The sequence below is a fragment of the Thalassophryne amazonica genome, chromosome 14 (assembly GCF_902500255.1).
Source record: "Thalassophryne amazonica chromosome 14, fThaAma1.1, whole genome shotgun sequence".
NCBI lineage: Eukaryota > Metazoa > Chordata > Actinopteri > Batrachoidiformes > Batrachoididae > Thalassophryne > Thalassophryne amazonica.
Window position 1 is genome coordinate 48,454,586 of NC_047116.1, and position 14,411 is coordinate 48,468,996.

General features: G+C 38.0%; 1 protein-coding gene across 2 annotated transcripts in view; it reads left to right on the forward strand.

Annotated features, from left to right (window-relative positions):
- The first annotated feature begins 1,100 nt into the window (after nt 1-1,100).
- Nucleotides 1,101-14,411, forward strand: part of tfpia (tissue factor pathway inhibitor a) — a 141,718-nt gene continuing 128,407 nt past the window's right edge. The window contains exon 1 of one of the 2 annotated variants that reach the window (XM_034186564.1): nt 1,101-1,261. In XM_034186564.1, the coding sequence (XP_034042455.1) occupies nt 1,180-1,261 (82 nt within the window). In that variant the 5' untranslated portion in view covers nt 1,101-1,179. The remainder of the gene's footprint in view (nt 1,262-14,411) is intronic. The other variant, XM_034186563.1, reaches the window with a different exon arrangement.

Below are 14,411 nucleotides of genomic sequence, written 5' to 3' on the forward strand. Positions count from 1 at the left end.
GCCAAGCTTGTGGCATCATATTCAAGAAGACTTGAGGTTGTAATATATATATATAATATGGTGGAGCGGCAAAAGGAAACATGCAAATTCAGCTGCAGTTTTCCAGAAGGCACATGGGAGAGTGAAGCATAATTGGCCGGGTTTCTTGCGTAATAATCCTGCTTTGGCCCACTTCAAATGTGACTACTGATGCAACAGCCAAAAGTTGCACTCTCCAATCACATCCGCAGAAGCCTGTCACTCTTGAGTTGTTATGCATCTTAATGGCTTCCCACAAGTCTCCTTGCAGTCACTCAGTTTTTGACATCTAATCCAGACAGTTACCACACAGTGCCATACTGTTTGTAGTTCTTATTGACTGATATGACTGAAGTCCAAGCCACATTCAGTGATTTGGAAATGTTAGTGTTTCCATGCTCTGTCTCGTGTAAAGAAAACCCAGTTTGAAAGTGAGGATTTACTGTAAATTCATCAAAGGATGCCAATCACCCAGTGAACAATTTTACATTCTTACAACATTGTGGCACCGGTAGGAAATTATATTTCAGCATGTGTATATGCATACAAATATGTAGCATTGTGGGAAAGTTGCTACAACATTGTAATACAACATACCTACAACATTGTTATGGTTGTAATCCATCCAATGAAAGGAACTTGTCTGTAGAATGACACTGCAAAAACATTAAACCTCAACCCAAGTACAGCATTGCATTTATGTGGTTTGTTTGCTGAGAGCAGTGTCCAGCATATATATATATATATATATATATATATATATATATATATATATATATATATATATATATATATAAATTCAAACAAACCAGTTGTATTATAAAAAATATTTTGAAATACATTATTACAAAATTATTGAATAGAAACAACAGATGCTTTTACAAACTAATAGTATATACAATTGTTACATTTTCCTCATGTTGCCACACTTTTTTGTGTGTTTGAGTTCATCAATAATAACTTTGTCGCTTTTGCATTTATTTTATCATTTCATTTTTATCGTTTAATTGTAGCTAGAAGACTGTTTTATTCATAGTCCCATTATATATGGCGTGTCGGTGTGCGCGTGTGACGCGGAAGTTGCTCTGAGACGTTCGGCTGCTTTGTTGAAGTTGTGTTCAAACTTTCAGAACTCAATTTTCTCCGCGCAGCAGTAACAGCATGACTCCCGACCACCGCTGGCTCATTTGGTGCGCCGTCTCTCTCTGCTGTCTCGCCTGTTTTGTGTCTTGCAGAAGTGGAGGTAAGACGGCTGGGTTCTTATTTTAAACTTTTGTGAAAGCTTTGGTTTGTGCCGAAACGCGCGTAAACGGGGACGCGTTGACGCGGACGTAATCAAATGTTTGGCTCAATTACTGTCGGAAACATAAAACCATGTAGCTACAAAGGCCAGCGTTTTATTCTGTAAGTCCAGATCGATGTCAGCTGTAGAAACCTTTTTTTTTGTTTTCACTTTTTAATACATTCTTTAAACCATTTAGACTGTGCTGCTGTCAGTCCAAAGTCCTGGTGTGTTTGGACGCAGCCCACACCTGTCCTGCCCTGTGGAGTCTCTCAGACACTAACAAGTCTGTTGGGACTGGAAATCTGTGAGATTCATCATGATCTAAAAAGGTTCTCAGAGCAGAGAGAAGAGGAAGATTGAACTTTTCAGAGCCCCTCATCTGTCCTTCATGAAACACTTCGCCGGGGATGTATAGTTTGTTCAGACTGTGTGTGTGTGTGTGTGTGTGTGTGTGTGTGTGTGTGTGGGGGGGGGGGTCAGGTCCTCATCAGCCAAATGTAAAAAAAAAGGTATATATTTATAATCTGAAAAATAAATACACAAATTCTCTAAAACAGGTGTGCCAGTTTCCTGTGGATCTGCAGTTTCTCGCTTTTTTGCTTTTTTTTTTTTTTTGTCTCGCCAGGAAATATTTTTGAGATCAGTATAAATCCAGTGTAAAATTCTGGGGGCGGTAGGGGTTGATCTCGGGGCCAACTCCAGCTCTACTTGCCAGGGCTTGTAGATGAACCGTGTGCTCCGTTTATTTTGGTAAACAGTCCCCTGTATGTCACAAGAGACAAGAGTTCTGATTGGACCTTTGTCATGGTTTTGCCCTTCTCACAGAGAATCAACATATTCGGTGACTTGGAAATGTTCATGTATCCATCTTTGGATTTGTATGAAGAAAACTGGCAATATAACTGATTTGCAGTTATTATACCAAAGTCGCCAAATATTTATGCAACCTATCATCTTGGCTTTTATATTTTTAATTAATTTATATGAAGTTGTAGAGATTTACTTTTAGTTTGAGTTGAAGGAAGATAATTTTAGAATTTTTTGTGTGTGTGTTTTTTTAATGGCATAAACAAAGTAAAATGCGGGAAATGCCAAGTGGCCAAATACTGGACTGAACTGTATATATGTATGCATGTTTAAAAAAAGAGTGTTCATTGGAATTCAGATGCTTTAAATATTTTTACATTTTCTGTTGAGCCTGAACCCCCCCCCCCACCACCACCACACACCAACACACTGTGAATTTAACATTCTGGGCTGCCTAAAGTGTGAGTATAAATGAATTAAATAATGAGTGAATTAAAATTTGAAAATGAATGCATATTAAAATGTGTGCTTTCAAATTTCACAAAACTGAGAAAATTAAGTTTGTAGCATTACAGCATTATAATGTAGGTTTATTTTTGTAACATCCTGCAAAATTTCAGCTCATTTTAATGGAGGACATACTTAGGGGAAATTTCATAGTGAATATTGTCTTTTCCTTCATCGTCGTCATGCAGACTAAATAGAGGAAGCGCGTGTGAGGTTTTGAGATTACCTGTGACCCTTCTTACATTAATATCCATAAGATTTCTTGTAAATCACTTCCACATCTACCAAATGTTGCTCATAGCATCTGATCCCTTGAATTTCTTACCCTCAGGGGTTGAAATTGTAAATTGTTTGCAGACAGCATGATTTTTATCATATTGGCAATATCATATTATGAATTCCTTATCTGAATGCTAAGGAATAAAATTATAGTGGTGCCAAAGAAAATTATTTTTGTGACTTTAAAGCTTAAAAAAACCCAGTGGTACTATACCTTTACTATCATCCACACTCAGTCCATTTTTCTTTGGGGTATCAGATGTGCCTTTATTGACAATATTTTCGAAAGTTGCTCAGATAAGGAAATGTATTTCCTCCTTATGCTGAAATGAATGCAGGTTAGGAGTATTGTTTGCAGGGGGATACTGGGTGCTACTGTTTGAGCTTTATTCATTACTGGAATGTGTTATATTCCAGTCACACTAAATGTTTATCTCTTACCATTTCCTTAAGCAATCATTTGCATCTAATGGAGTCTAATTGTCTGAAATTAACATGCTGGATTTTTAATTTTTCTGTCATTGTGGTCCACCCAGGCAGCAATAAAGAAATGAATTACCATTTTATCAGCAATCATGTTATTATAGCAATCATCAAAATATAAATATATGCTGCAGGTCGGGAGACAGTTTATGCTCCTCACGTTATAGCTGTCTTTTAATGAGGGGTTGTTCAGTAGAATATACCATTTTCGAGTCTCCAGTATTTTCAGTGTATTGTAGCAGCAAAACAACAAGGCACTGAGTGGGCCTGCTTCAAAATATCAGTATCAATACCATACTGCTTCGGCACACATCAACACAGCTAATCGTTTGGCGGATGTGTTAACAGTGTGTCTCATTAATTTGGGTAGAAATTTAATGAGATGTTCACTTGTTGTTTGAAGTGAGGCATTTCTGTGGGAGCCTGAGGCCCCAAACAGAGAGGAACCTGTGTAGCATGTGCCATGTTAATTAACATATACTGCAGCTGAAAATGTCACTAAAAAACATTTGAATCCTTTAGGCAACTATAGCATGCTGGAAAATTTTTATACACCTTTGTTTTGCCAGTTAATCAATGTATCCTAATGATTTTACATTTAGCCTGCATACAGGTCTTTAATTTAAAAAGTGGCGGTCTTTTTCAGTCCAACATTAGTTTTCCTGGTCCCATCTTATTTGGTGGTAGAAGCAGTGCATGTTTTTAGGGGCATGAGGATTATCACACATTTTTTATTATTTTTTTTACCAATACAGTGGTCCCTCGCTATAACGCGGCTCACCTTTCGCGGCCTCGCAGTTTTGCGGATTTTTTTTAGTGCAATTTTGCATGCTTTTTTTTTAACAGCGCATTGTGTTCTGCGTCCTTATCAGGCAGGCCGGTCGCGGCACCGGTCTGCATCACCGCAATTGCTCTCACTGCCTCTGATGCGCTTACTGAGTTTCCGGGCTTGGTAAGCGCAGCAGCAGGCCACTCACACTGCCCTCCTGTCTGCTGTGTAGAGCTGCGCCAAATCTGGCAACAGGTCCAGAGACTACGCTCGCTGTTTTGATGCGGATGCTGACCGCAGCCGCAGAGCTCCGTGGCCACCGAGAGAGGACTTGGATTCTTTGCGGGTCCCGCATCCGTACCTCCGCAGGCAGTGAGCAAAGGGAGAGTTCTGCGTGTGTCTGTTTATAATCTTCTCGCCCAGAATAAAAAAGAGAGTGTTTACACAGGAGATAAAAGTGAGAAAATGTTAATGCCTGTTTGAGAAACGTGTATAAAGTATGTAGTGAGGGGTTTTACAGCCTTAAAACATCTATAACTAGAAGCACTCAGAGAGTGCAAACCTCCGCCAAGGCCATGGGGTCACTGATGCCATAACATCTACACGCCATGGAATCATTGAACCTAAAAAAGTCTAACAATGATGTTTGCTCAGTAGTAAAAAAAGTTTCATCTGCTGTGACTGGATAGCATGTATCCTTAGCGCTTGGCATCACAGTTTATTCCAACTTGCACCTTTCCCAGAAGCTACTGTCATCTGAGCACTGATATTGATATTGCATGTGCTTATAGACAAAAACAAATAAGAGACAAAATTCAATTTATTATTCAACTAAACTGCAAATATATGAATTTTTTAACATTTATGAAACACTTCTCTAAATAAATAACAGTAAATTCTGAAATAGAACTATTTTTTAAGTGTTGCATGTGCTACACAAGGCCATAGGGTCACTGACCCTAAAGAGATTCCCTCCTTGGCACAGTGATCTATTCAACAATTCAGTGTTACAACCAAAACTATGATACATACACTTTTCTTTCCTTTATATTTGACATCGTTGACCATGAAAACATAGCACTAGAACTTGGAATCACTTTTTATGTCTTTATTAGTTCAAAAGTTATTGTATAAAACGATATTTCGGTAATGGCGGTTTTCTTCTGGATCTAGCTCCATAACATTTGAAGCTACATCAAATCTGATGACACCTTACTGAATCAGTGCAGATTCAGCTACAATTTGGTGTTAGTTGTGCATCTCTAGCTTCATTTGTCACCTCACACTGACACATTTTCTATTTTCCCTATATTTTTGCATATTCTGGATCACCAGATCCGGAATTTGGATCCGATCATCACCAGACTTTGTTGTTTCATAGAACATTTGACTAGCCAAATTTTTTTCAAGCCTTTCTGCCTTGTTTTTTGGAATTAGAAACTAGAATGTGGTGAAGAATCCTTTAAAAACTTCCTGAATCCGGATCGTGATCCGGATCACCACTAAAATTTAATCACTTGTTCCTCTTGTCATTTCCAACCACTCCACAAAATTTCATCAAAATCCGTTCAAAACTTTTTGAGTTATCTTGCTGACAGACAGACAAACAAACAAACAAAAAACTCAACCGAAAACATAACCTCCTTGGCGGAGGTAATAATTGAAAAAAATAGCGCTGACTACTTCGCGGATTTCGCTTATCGCGGGTTATTTTTAGAACGTAACTCCTGCGATAAACGAGGGACCACTGTACTGTAAAGACTGTCTTTCCCATTTGACTTTTTGGGTGTCAAATGTTTTTTTCTGAGTTGACAAATTAAATTGAGCTGTTTCCAAAAGTTCGAATGGCTGCCAAAATTAATATTTTGAAATGTGTTTGAAATGTAGAGGGGAGGTGGTGGACTGACTGTTACAGAGGCGGACTTGTGACCAGAGGATTTAATACCTCAGACACCTCTGCCCTTGAGCAGAGTCCTTATTCCCCAAGTTGTTTCCACTGTGCAGTTGAAGCACCTTCTTTGGTAGCACTCTGCCGTCTGTATGCGAGTGTGTGCATAATTGTGTGAGTGTGAGGCATCATTGTACAGTGCTGTGAGTGTCTACAGCAGCTGGGAACAAAGTGCTCTAGAAATGCAGTTTATTTAAAGCAGTAAAACAGTTTGCTGTTCTCGTGTGTGTGTGTCCATGGACAACATAAATAAAAAATGCCAGCTTTTATATGAATTTCATCCTGCATGCAATGTTGTTGTTATGTGTCGGACGCAGGACGGAGAACCGACCAGCGTTTGAAGGACCCAGTATGAATAAGCAGAGCACGGTACAAAGGATAACTGAATTTAATAACATAACAGTGATGTGATAATACAAACAAATAAGTGCGCGGTCTGGCGTGGTGGAATGCCGGTGTGCTCCCAGCAGCACTAACGGTCCGGAGCCAGAAACAGTTCGGACCCAAGGACCCCGCCGACACCCCCCAGGTGGCCGCGACAAATCGAGTCTGTGAAAGAAGAAACCATCATGTGAGTCCACACTCCACACACAGAGAGACCACTCAAAGGTGTACATAAACAGCAAACACTTCCTGGCTTAATCACTAATCAGCTTCCCACCCTGCAGGCATGGAACACCCAGTTCACAGTCTCACTGCAGTGGAAGCTGATTAAACGACTAACATAACAGCTCAATATAATAAGGTGTGAGGGACACCACATTTACTGACTGTACTAATGTTAGTCACAAAACCTAAAGTACCTCAGGAAGTGTGCTGATGAGCGTGAGACCTCACCCCCTCCTCTTTCACAGACCATGACATCAAACCTGGACGGTCTCTGCATCCATGATGATGAGATGGCTCTCAAGACGACGATCTCACCCGTCTGGTCATAAGGTCGAGTCTCTGGCAAATACACACTGTGTACTCCAGACTTAAATGCCACCATGCCCCAATCCATGGAGATGCACCACAGCTGTGAGTCCTGACGAGCTGCACATGATCAGCCTCAGGTGATCAGGGTGAGGTCCTGATAACTCAGCCACACAGCCACTCAGTCCTAAACGCGTGCCACCTGGAAGGAAAAACAAAAGACAAACAGAAGACAGAAACAAAAGGCAGCCAGGCACCCCCAACCATACAACAGTTGTCATCTAGCAGAGAGCAGCATTTTAGTTGAGATAGAGCCACTCATTTACTCAAGAGATGGCTAAATTCACTGCTGTCACTGGTAGAGGGCAGCGTGAATGAGGGTCCATCTTCAAAGATGTGAAATACAGCTCATATGCAATAGCTGCTTGTAATATACTTGAGCAGATGGAAGAAAATAATGTATATTGTAACATATGCCACATAATGATGCTGGAATGTTAACAAGCCATTTTTTATTTCTTTTCCTGACACGCAGTCTCATTTGGTTGTGCAAATAATGACTATAATAATGACTACTCTCTGAGTGGAAATGCAGCAGTGGAGTGACAGCTCTGATAACGAGCTTTCCTCATACACTCAGGGTTTTAGTTATTTGCAGCACCACTCAAGTAATGTTCTCACTAATCAAACTGGAGCAGTTTATGTTGCATCGAAAGTGCATGTTTGGTACTAATGCAAACAAGCCAAATTAGATTTTAATTTAATATTAGACTTGTGATAGGTTAAGACGTGATCATGAATTGGACACTTACAGTACTGAGTAAAATTGCTTGGCACTCGGTGTGTCTAATTGTGAGAAAATTATAGATAATACTCTAAATATCTGCTTTTAAATAAGGAAAATGTGTGATCACATTTTACCTTTGAAGAATACATGCTTTGTTTTAGATTATCTGTTGCTATTTTAAAAAGGCAGCCAGTCTACTCTGTGTTGGCCTGATCCTGTCAGATCTCAGATGGTAAGCAGAGTGGGTCCTGGCTGTTACTTGGATGGGAGACCTCTTTGGGAGACCAAGGGCTTTATTTGATTCTCCAGTTCAGACTGGAATTGTATCAGGAAGGGGATCAGGCGTAAAACTTGTGCTAAATTCTAATGCAGATCTGTGCTGGATCCACTGTGGCAACTCTATAAAACGGGGAGTAGCCGAAAGCAACCAACGTCACTGTAATTTAAAGAAAGGCTGTATTTAATCAGGATTTTCCATTTATTTTATGATTGATTTATCATTGGAAACTGTCTTTGTGTACACTTCCAAAAAGTGAGACGATTCTTTTGAAAAAGTTTTGCATCATGCTAAGTGATTAATTTATTTAATGGCATTTAAAAATGTCTTATGAGCATTTTTTTGTTGGGAAAATGCTTTACCATTTTATGTATGTGCTCATACTGAACTCTCGACCACATTTCTCCAAAGCTTAAAATGGCATTGTGAAATTATGAACATGCTGTTCCATTTCATGATTACTTTTACTGTCAACCTTTGCCAAATATATTCAGTATCTGGTTTTGTTGTTCAGTATTTTATGGTGTATTTATTATTTATATTGCACTACAGCTCTTGGCAAAATTCTGTTGTACCTGCATCAGTGGTAAATGTGCACCAGGTGGCGATATTGCTCCATATCAAGAACCTTGAGTACAGGCAGCTTTGGGACATGATGACGAACCTGTTGCTTATAGTAAATGACAATTTCAGTTTTATCCTATTTTTTTTGTTACATTGTGTGTTCATTGCGTTATTAATAAGTAAAAAAAAAACAAATACTTTCAAAACAAAATGTATGCATTGCTTCAGCTGTACACAAACTGACCAGAAATATTTGCTAAGACTGGTGCTAAGTTGATATAAACCAGTGTGTTTGAAAAAAAAAAACTGCACTTAGGAAATGCTTCATGCATCATTCTAACACTAATGTACTGGTAATTATGAACCAGATTGTTAGTGTTATTTTGTTGCGATTTTGAGTATAGAGTGGGTTGTTGAAACTTTTGTGGAAGCTGCTCTGTTCACTATCATCCATATCATACCGCACTCTGAGTTTTGATTGTTTTAGTAATAAAAGGGTTGTCAAATAACTGAAATGAAACTGAAAGTCATTGGTTGTAGACAGTGTTGCCACAGTTACTTTGAAAAAGTAATCCAATTACTGATTACTCCTTGAAAAAGTAACTTTGTTACTTTACTGATTACTCAATTTTAAAAGTAAGATAGATTACTAGTTACTTTATTAGTTACTTTCAGCAGCTGCCGACAACACCCCTCTGCCACCTCAGTATGAAAATGATAACCCGTTTTGCCAGTATAGTGGAACCTCGAGATAGAGGTTTAATTCATTCTGTGACCAAGCCCGTAAACTAATCTGCTCATATTTCAAATGAATTTTCCCCATTGAAAATAATTAAAATAATTTTAATCTGTTCCAGCCTTGTAAAACGTCCCCAAACCACTGTAAATGATGAAAAAATACATTTTTTTTTATTAACAAATAGACATGTATACTTTACCTGTGCATAATAAAATATATAAAAGAAAACAATTTTATTAAGTGTTCTTAACAGACGAATGAGGTTAACAGAGGTGGAGGCGGAGAAGGGAGAGAGCAGGAAGGTTTGCACACACTGTAAACACAAACTAAACTTAAACTGTAGATCCTTAAAAGGATCATACAGACATAACTTTAATTGTAAACTTACAGGTCTTTCGGATAAAAACCTCTCCAAGGATGTTTGCTTCTGCCTGCCTTTCAAAATGTTGTGAAAATGCGACGGACAAGTGTCATTAAAAAGTGCTGAAGCACAACCAGTGGACACTTTTTCTGGGTGTTTCTTTTCAACGAAACAGCTTCTTCCCTGCTGTTATATACATCCTCCATGACATTTTTTTTCCAGAATAATAAAGTTAAACACTTGTTGCGGGACATAGCCTTCCGTCGCAACAAGTGCAGCAAAACATTTGACATATTCATCAACTGCCTTAATGTCTGCACTACAGGTTTCTCCTCCTTCTTTTCTCCACTTTCCTTTTTGCTCTGGTGACATCCCGAAGTGGGACTCATAACTCAGATTTCCACTCATATTCCCCAAAAAATTTTGACCGCGCAATGGCTCGTATGTTGATTCGCTCATATGTCGAGGTTCCACTGCACTCACTTTATACTCACTCCTTTTTTAATTCAATATACATAGATACTTGTTTTTATAAAAAATAAAATAAAGACATCTTTCTTGACCTCATATTTAACTGTTGACGGCACTGTAATGGAAAATATTATAGTCTACATTGTTTATAAATGTAACTATTAAATTCTTTCTAACATTTAAATTCTTTCTCAACATTTTAATTGTTAAAATTATTATAATATTAGTAGTAGTAGTATGAAAAATTGTCTTCAAAAGTGAACCTTTAATCTAGGGGTGTTGTGGTGGTGGTGGGGGGGCATGCCTCCCCTTCACATCTCCTTTCTGCCTGGATTCGCCCCTGGATGGCTGTCTGAGCAGGATGAATTGACAACATGTATTGAAAAATGTATGGAAAAAGCACGACCAGACTGACAGGTAGGAATTTTTTTTGTTACGTTTTTCAGCATTTTTTTTACGTCATGTCATCCTCAAAAAGAGACTTAAAGGCATATTTGGGTGGGAAAAAAGCAAGCATTAGCATTTGTTAATGCGTGCGGATCAGCTGTTTTTAGCAAGGACACACATGGAGTGGCACAGAGTTTTAAAGAAAAAAAAAAGCATAAAAAATGTTGCTGTAAAGCTCAATGCAGGTGTGTTGGCATCACCGTGCTTTGAAAGACGATTGTTTTTTAACTCGGAGCTGCCCTGCAGAAAACAGTTGAAAAGCTTGCAGCATCAAATGCTTCATGGGCAAAGTGAGCAGTTCAGTCGAACAGCAACCTCCGCCTGCCCAGGTGCTGCTGTGATCGACCCACAATTCAAGAATAATACACACAGTGGAGAAGTAACTTTAATTGGATTACTGATTTGGAAAGATTAACACATTACATTACTCGTTACTGAAAAAAAGCGATCAGATTAGAGTAATGTGTTACTAATTAACGCGTTACCGGCATCACTGGTTGTAGATGGCTGTGACCCTGCCAGAGGCCACAGCTAAAGCTACATTGTAGGGCCACTTTTTGTACCTGTACTGTAATAATTTTAATTTGTGAATTTTGATTTGTTTTGTTGATTTAAAAGTGGTTTCTTTTGGTGCATATCTGAGTTGATAAACTGGTACATTGTGTTCCATTATCCTGACAAGAGCTCTGTAATTATGAAAGTCATATTGGTCTTTGATTTCAGGAGTGTTCTTATTACAGAAAATGAATATCTATCTATCTGTCTTTTTTTTACATTAAAGTCAAGCTGTTGACCTATGCAGAATGTAGGTGAGGCAGGGTGATTATCCATGTGCTTCAGTTAGTTTATGAATGGTAAAGTATTATATGTGTGTGTGTGTGCTTTTTTTTTACACTACCACTTTGTTGATGCTGTTATTTGTATTCATTAATTCAAAAATAAAACAAGATCAAAAGTGATCTGTGAGTATAACATTGCCAAACCCCACATTTTAAAGTGCCAGGCAAAGAGTGAAAATGTTACATGGTTATAAACTTGGGATGTCATTGATCACAAAAGCCACAGTTTGGATTGGAAACTTTTTTTAAGACATGGATTGGATCATTTTTCGCATAAGATGAAAACAAGGTGTCTGATGTTGTACAGAATATTTTAAATACGGAATTGTTATATGAAATTGCAGTATGAACTGTATCAGTGAAAATACATCCTTTGTCAAAATCATGTAAAGTACAAAACTGAATTTTTTTTGCTTCCCATAAGCGATGAGGATGTCAACATTGTCTGGTAAGATGGTAACAATAAACCTTTTGGGATAAATACATTTATCCTATCCACTGATCACAATTAATTCAGATCAGTGGTCCTGGCAAGCAGATGCTCGGAAACATTCGGGAATGCTTTGAACGTGACAGTCCGGTCTGTGGACTCACAGCTGCACAGGGAGGAGAACATGGTCACTTTATCCTCAGTTCCTTTAATGTTAATGGAGATTTGTTCTGTGGTTGGATACAGACGTGCACTGAGCCTGTTGTCTGCAGTAGACTATGAGGCAGTAACAGGCTGTGTTAGCATTTTTTTTTCTTAACAGGCTGGGTGAGTGTGGAGCAGTTGCATTTCTTCCACTCAGTTTTATTTATTTATTTATTTGTTTATTTATTTTTATTTTTTTAGCTACAACTGCATTAAAATTAACACAGTTATGACTTGACAATCAAGTCACCATGACACAGAATCACACATTAACTTTGTAATTAATCCACAGTTTACATGCAGATTAATAACTCTTCATGGGTCATGGTTCGCATGGTTTATTAACAGTACTTACTTTTATATTGAAACGGGGCCTGTAATTTTGACCTTGGCCTCTGGCCTTGCTTATTGACCGATCATAACCAAAATCATATCAGTTCTTCCCATTCATAGGGCAAGTGTACCTGCCAAGTCAGATCAAAATCAGAGTAGAAGTTCGTAAGATATCTTGCTTACATATATATGTACACTGAGACCAAGGTATTCACAAGAACATACACCACCAACAGCATCACAAGAACATACACCACCGACAGCATCACTAACCAGACTGCTGTATGGTTTTGGTATTTTCAGCTGTTACTATTTCACTGTATCTTGGGTCTTGAATGACATTCTGCATTCAACAGAGGCTTATTAGATTAATAGCACATAGAAGGCTCTAATTGTTAACACATAGCCTAATTAGATGGGTTTTGCACAGGAGGCAAAAAATACAACAAGGATATGAAATTCTGTCAAATAGGCTCCTGTTTTATTCATGCCTTTATGACTCTCTGACTGTGGTGTGTTGGAACAGATACCAGTATCTTGTTGAAGCCTGGACAGTTTTTGCAACAGACTCTGGTCATTTGTACCCAAATAACCTTAAGGCGTCTCTTCCTGTATGAGTCATACAGACAATGATTCCAGGATTTGTTTCAGGAAGAGGGTTTCAGGAAATTGTGCTACTTACAGATAAATTCTATTTAATCTGGCGATGAGCTATAAGTTTAAGTATAGGTCTAAATTATGAATTTATACTGTTTTTTTTATTATTATTGTGTGTGCGTATGTTGCATTTCTTTCTTTTGGATAACAATGGTAAGTCATCACATGTGCCAGATGGTGTTTTTTTTGTTGTTGTGAAAATGATGATTTCTGTCATGCAGTCATCATGATCTGTTTATTTATAATGATCTGTTTAGATGTCACATTGGTGAACAAAGCTTTAAACTCATCAAAAATCGCATATGTCAGCAAAATGTACATTGAAAACAGAAATAGTGGAACTAAATTTGAATTTGATGAAATAGCACTCCAACAAAATAAGGAACAAAAGTGTTTATCATAGCCTTATTCTGTACCAAGTCATTTAGGGTCATTGTGGACGATAGTCTGCTTATTTTTGACAGTCTGAGAGCTTCCTTTGAAATCAAAAGACATTCTGAATATCTGCAAAAACGTACATTATCTTGACGGGTGCTGCAAATTCATTTTTTGGGATTCATTGATACTATAATATATGGTTCTGTCTGGCCTTGACATTTGATCAGTTCTGTCCAAACTGGACTAACACACAACTCTTCCACCATGTTTAATTCATACCAGCTCTAAACTGTTAGGACAGTTATAAACTCGAGTTTGACCTTTTAAGATCACCCAATATGAAGTCATGTGACCAATATAAATGCCATGATAACCACAGCTGTACCTTTAGTCACTTCCTTGAAACATATTCTCTATAAGCATTTGGCCAAAAATGCCACTCAGTTGCATATTCATGATGATCCAAAGCCTTGTAGTTGATATTGTGACATTGTCTGTTTGTTGATTGAACTACAAATGTTCTGAACGCCACCTAGGACACAGTACAGATGTCATGGTGTTTCTAATCACTATAAATTGGTTAGTAGTGTTGTAATACATAGCATATATCAAAAGAATAACCTACAGTATATGTATCAGAAAATCTATGACTTGGAAATGTGGCTGCATTCATACAACCACAATTCCAAAAGAAGATGCATCATTCTCTTGTGGTTACAAACCTACTGTGCACAGAATGAGGGTCAAAGGGCATCATGGAGCTTGATTAGTCTGTTTGATCAACACTTTTTTCCCTATAACTGAATCTACATTAATGCATCTTTCTGACAGCCATAGTTATCCTATTTGCATTTATTAAATTATGCGTGTAAGGATTTCTGTATCATTTTACTTTCAGTTGTCTCAGACTGAA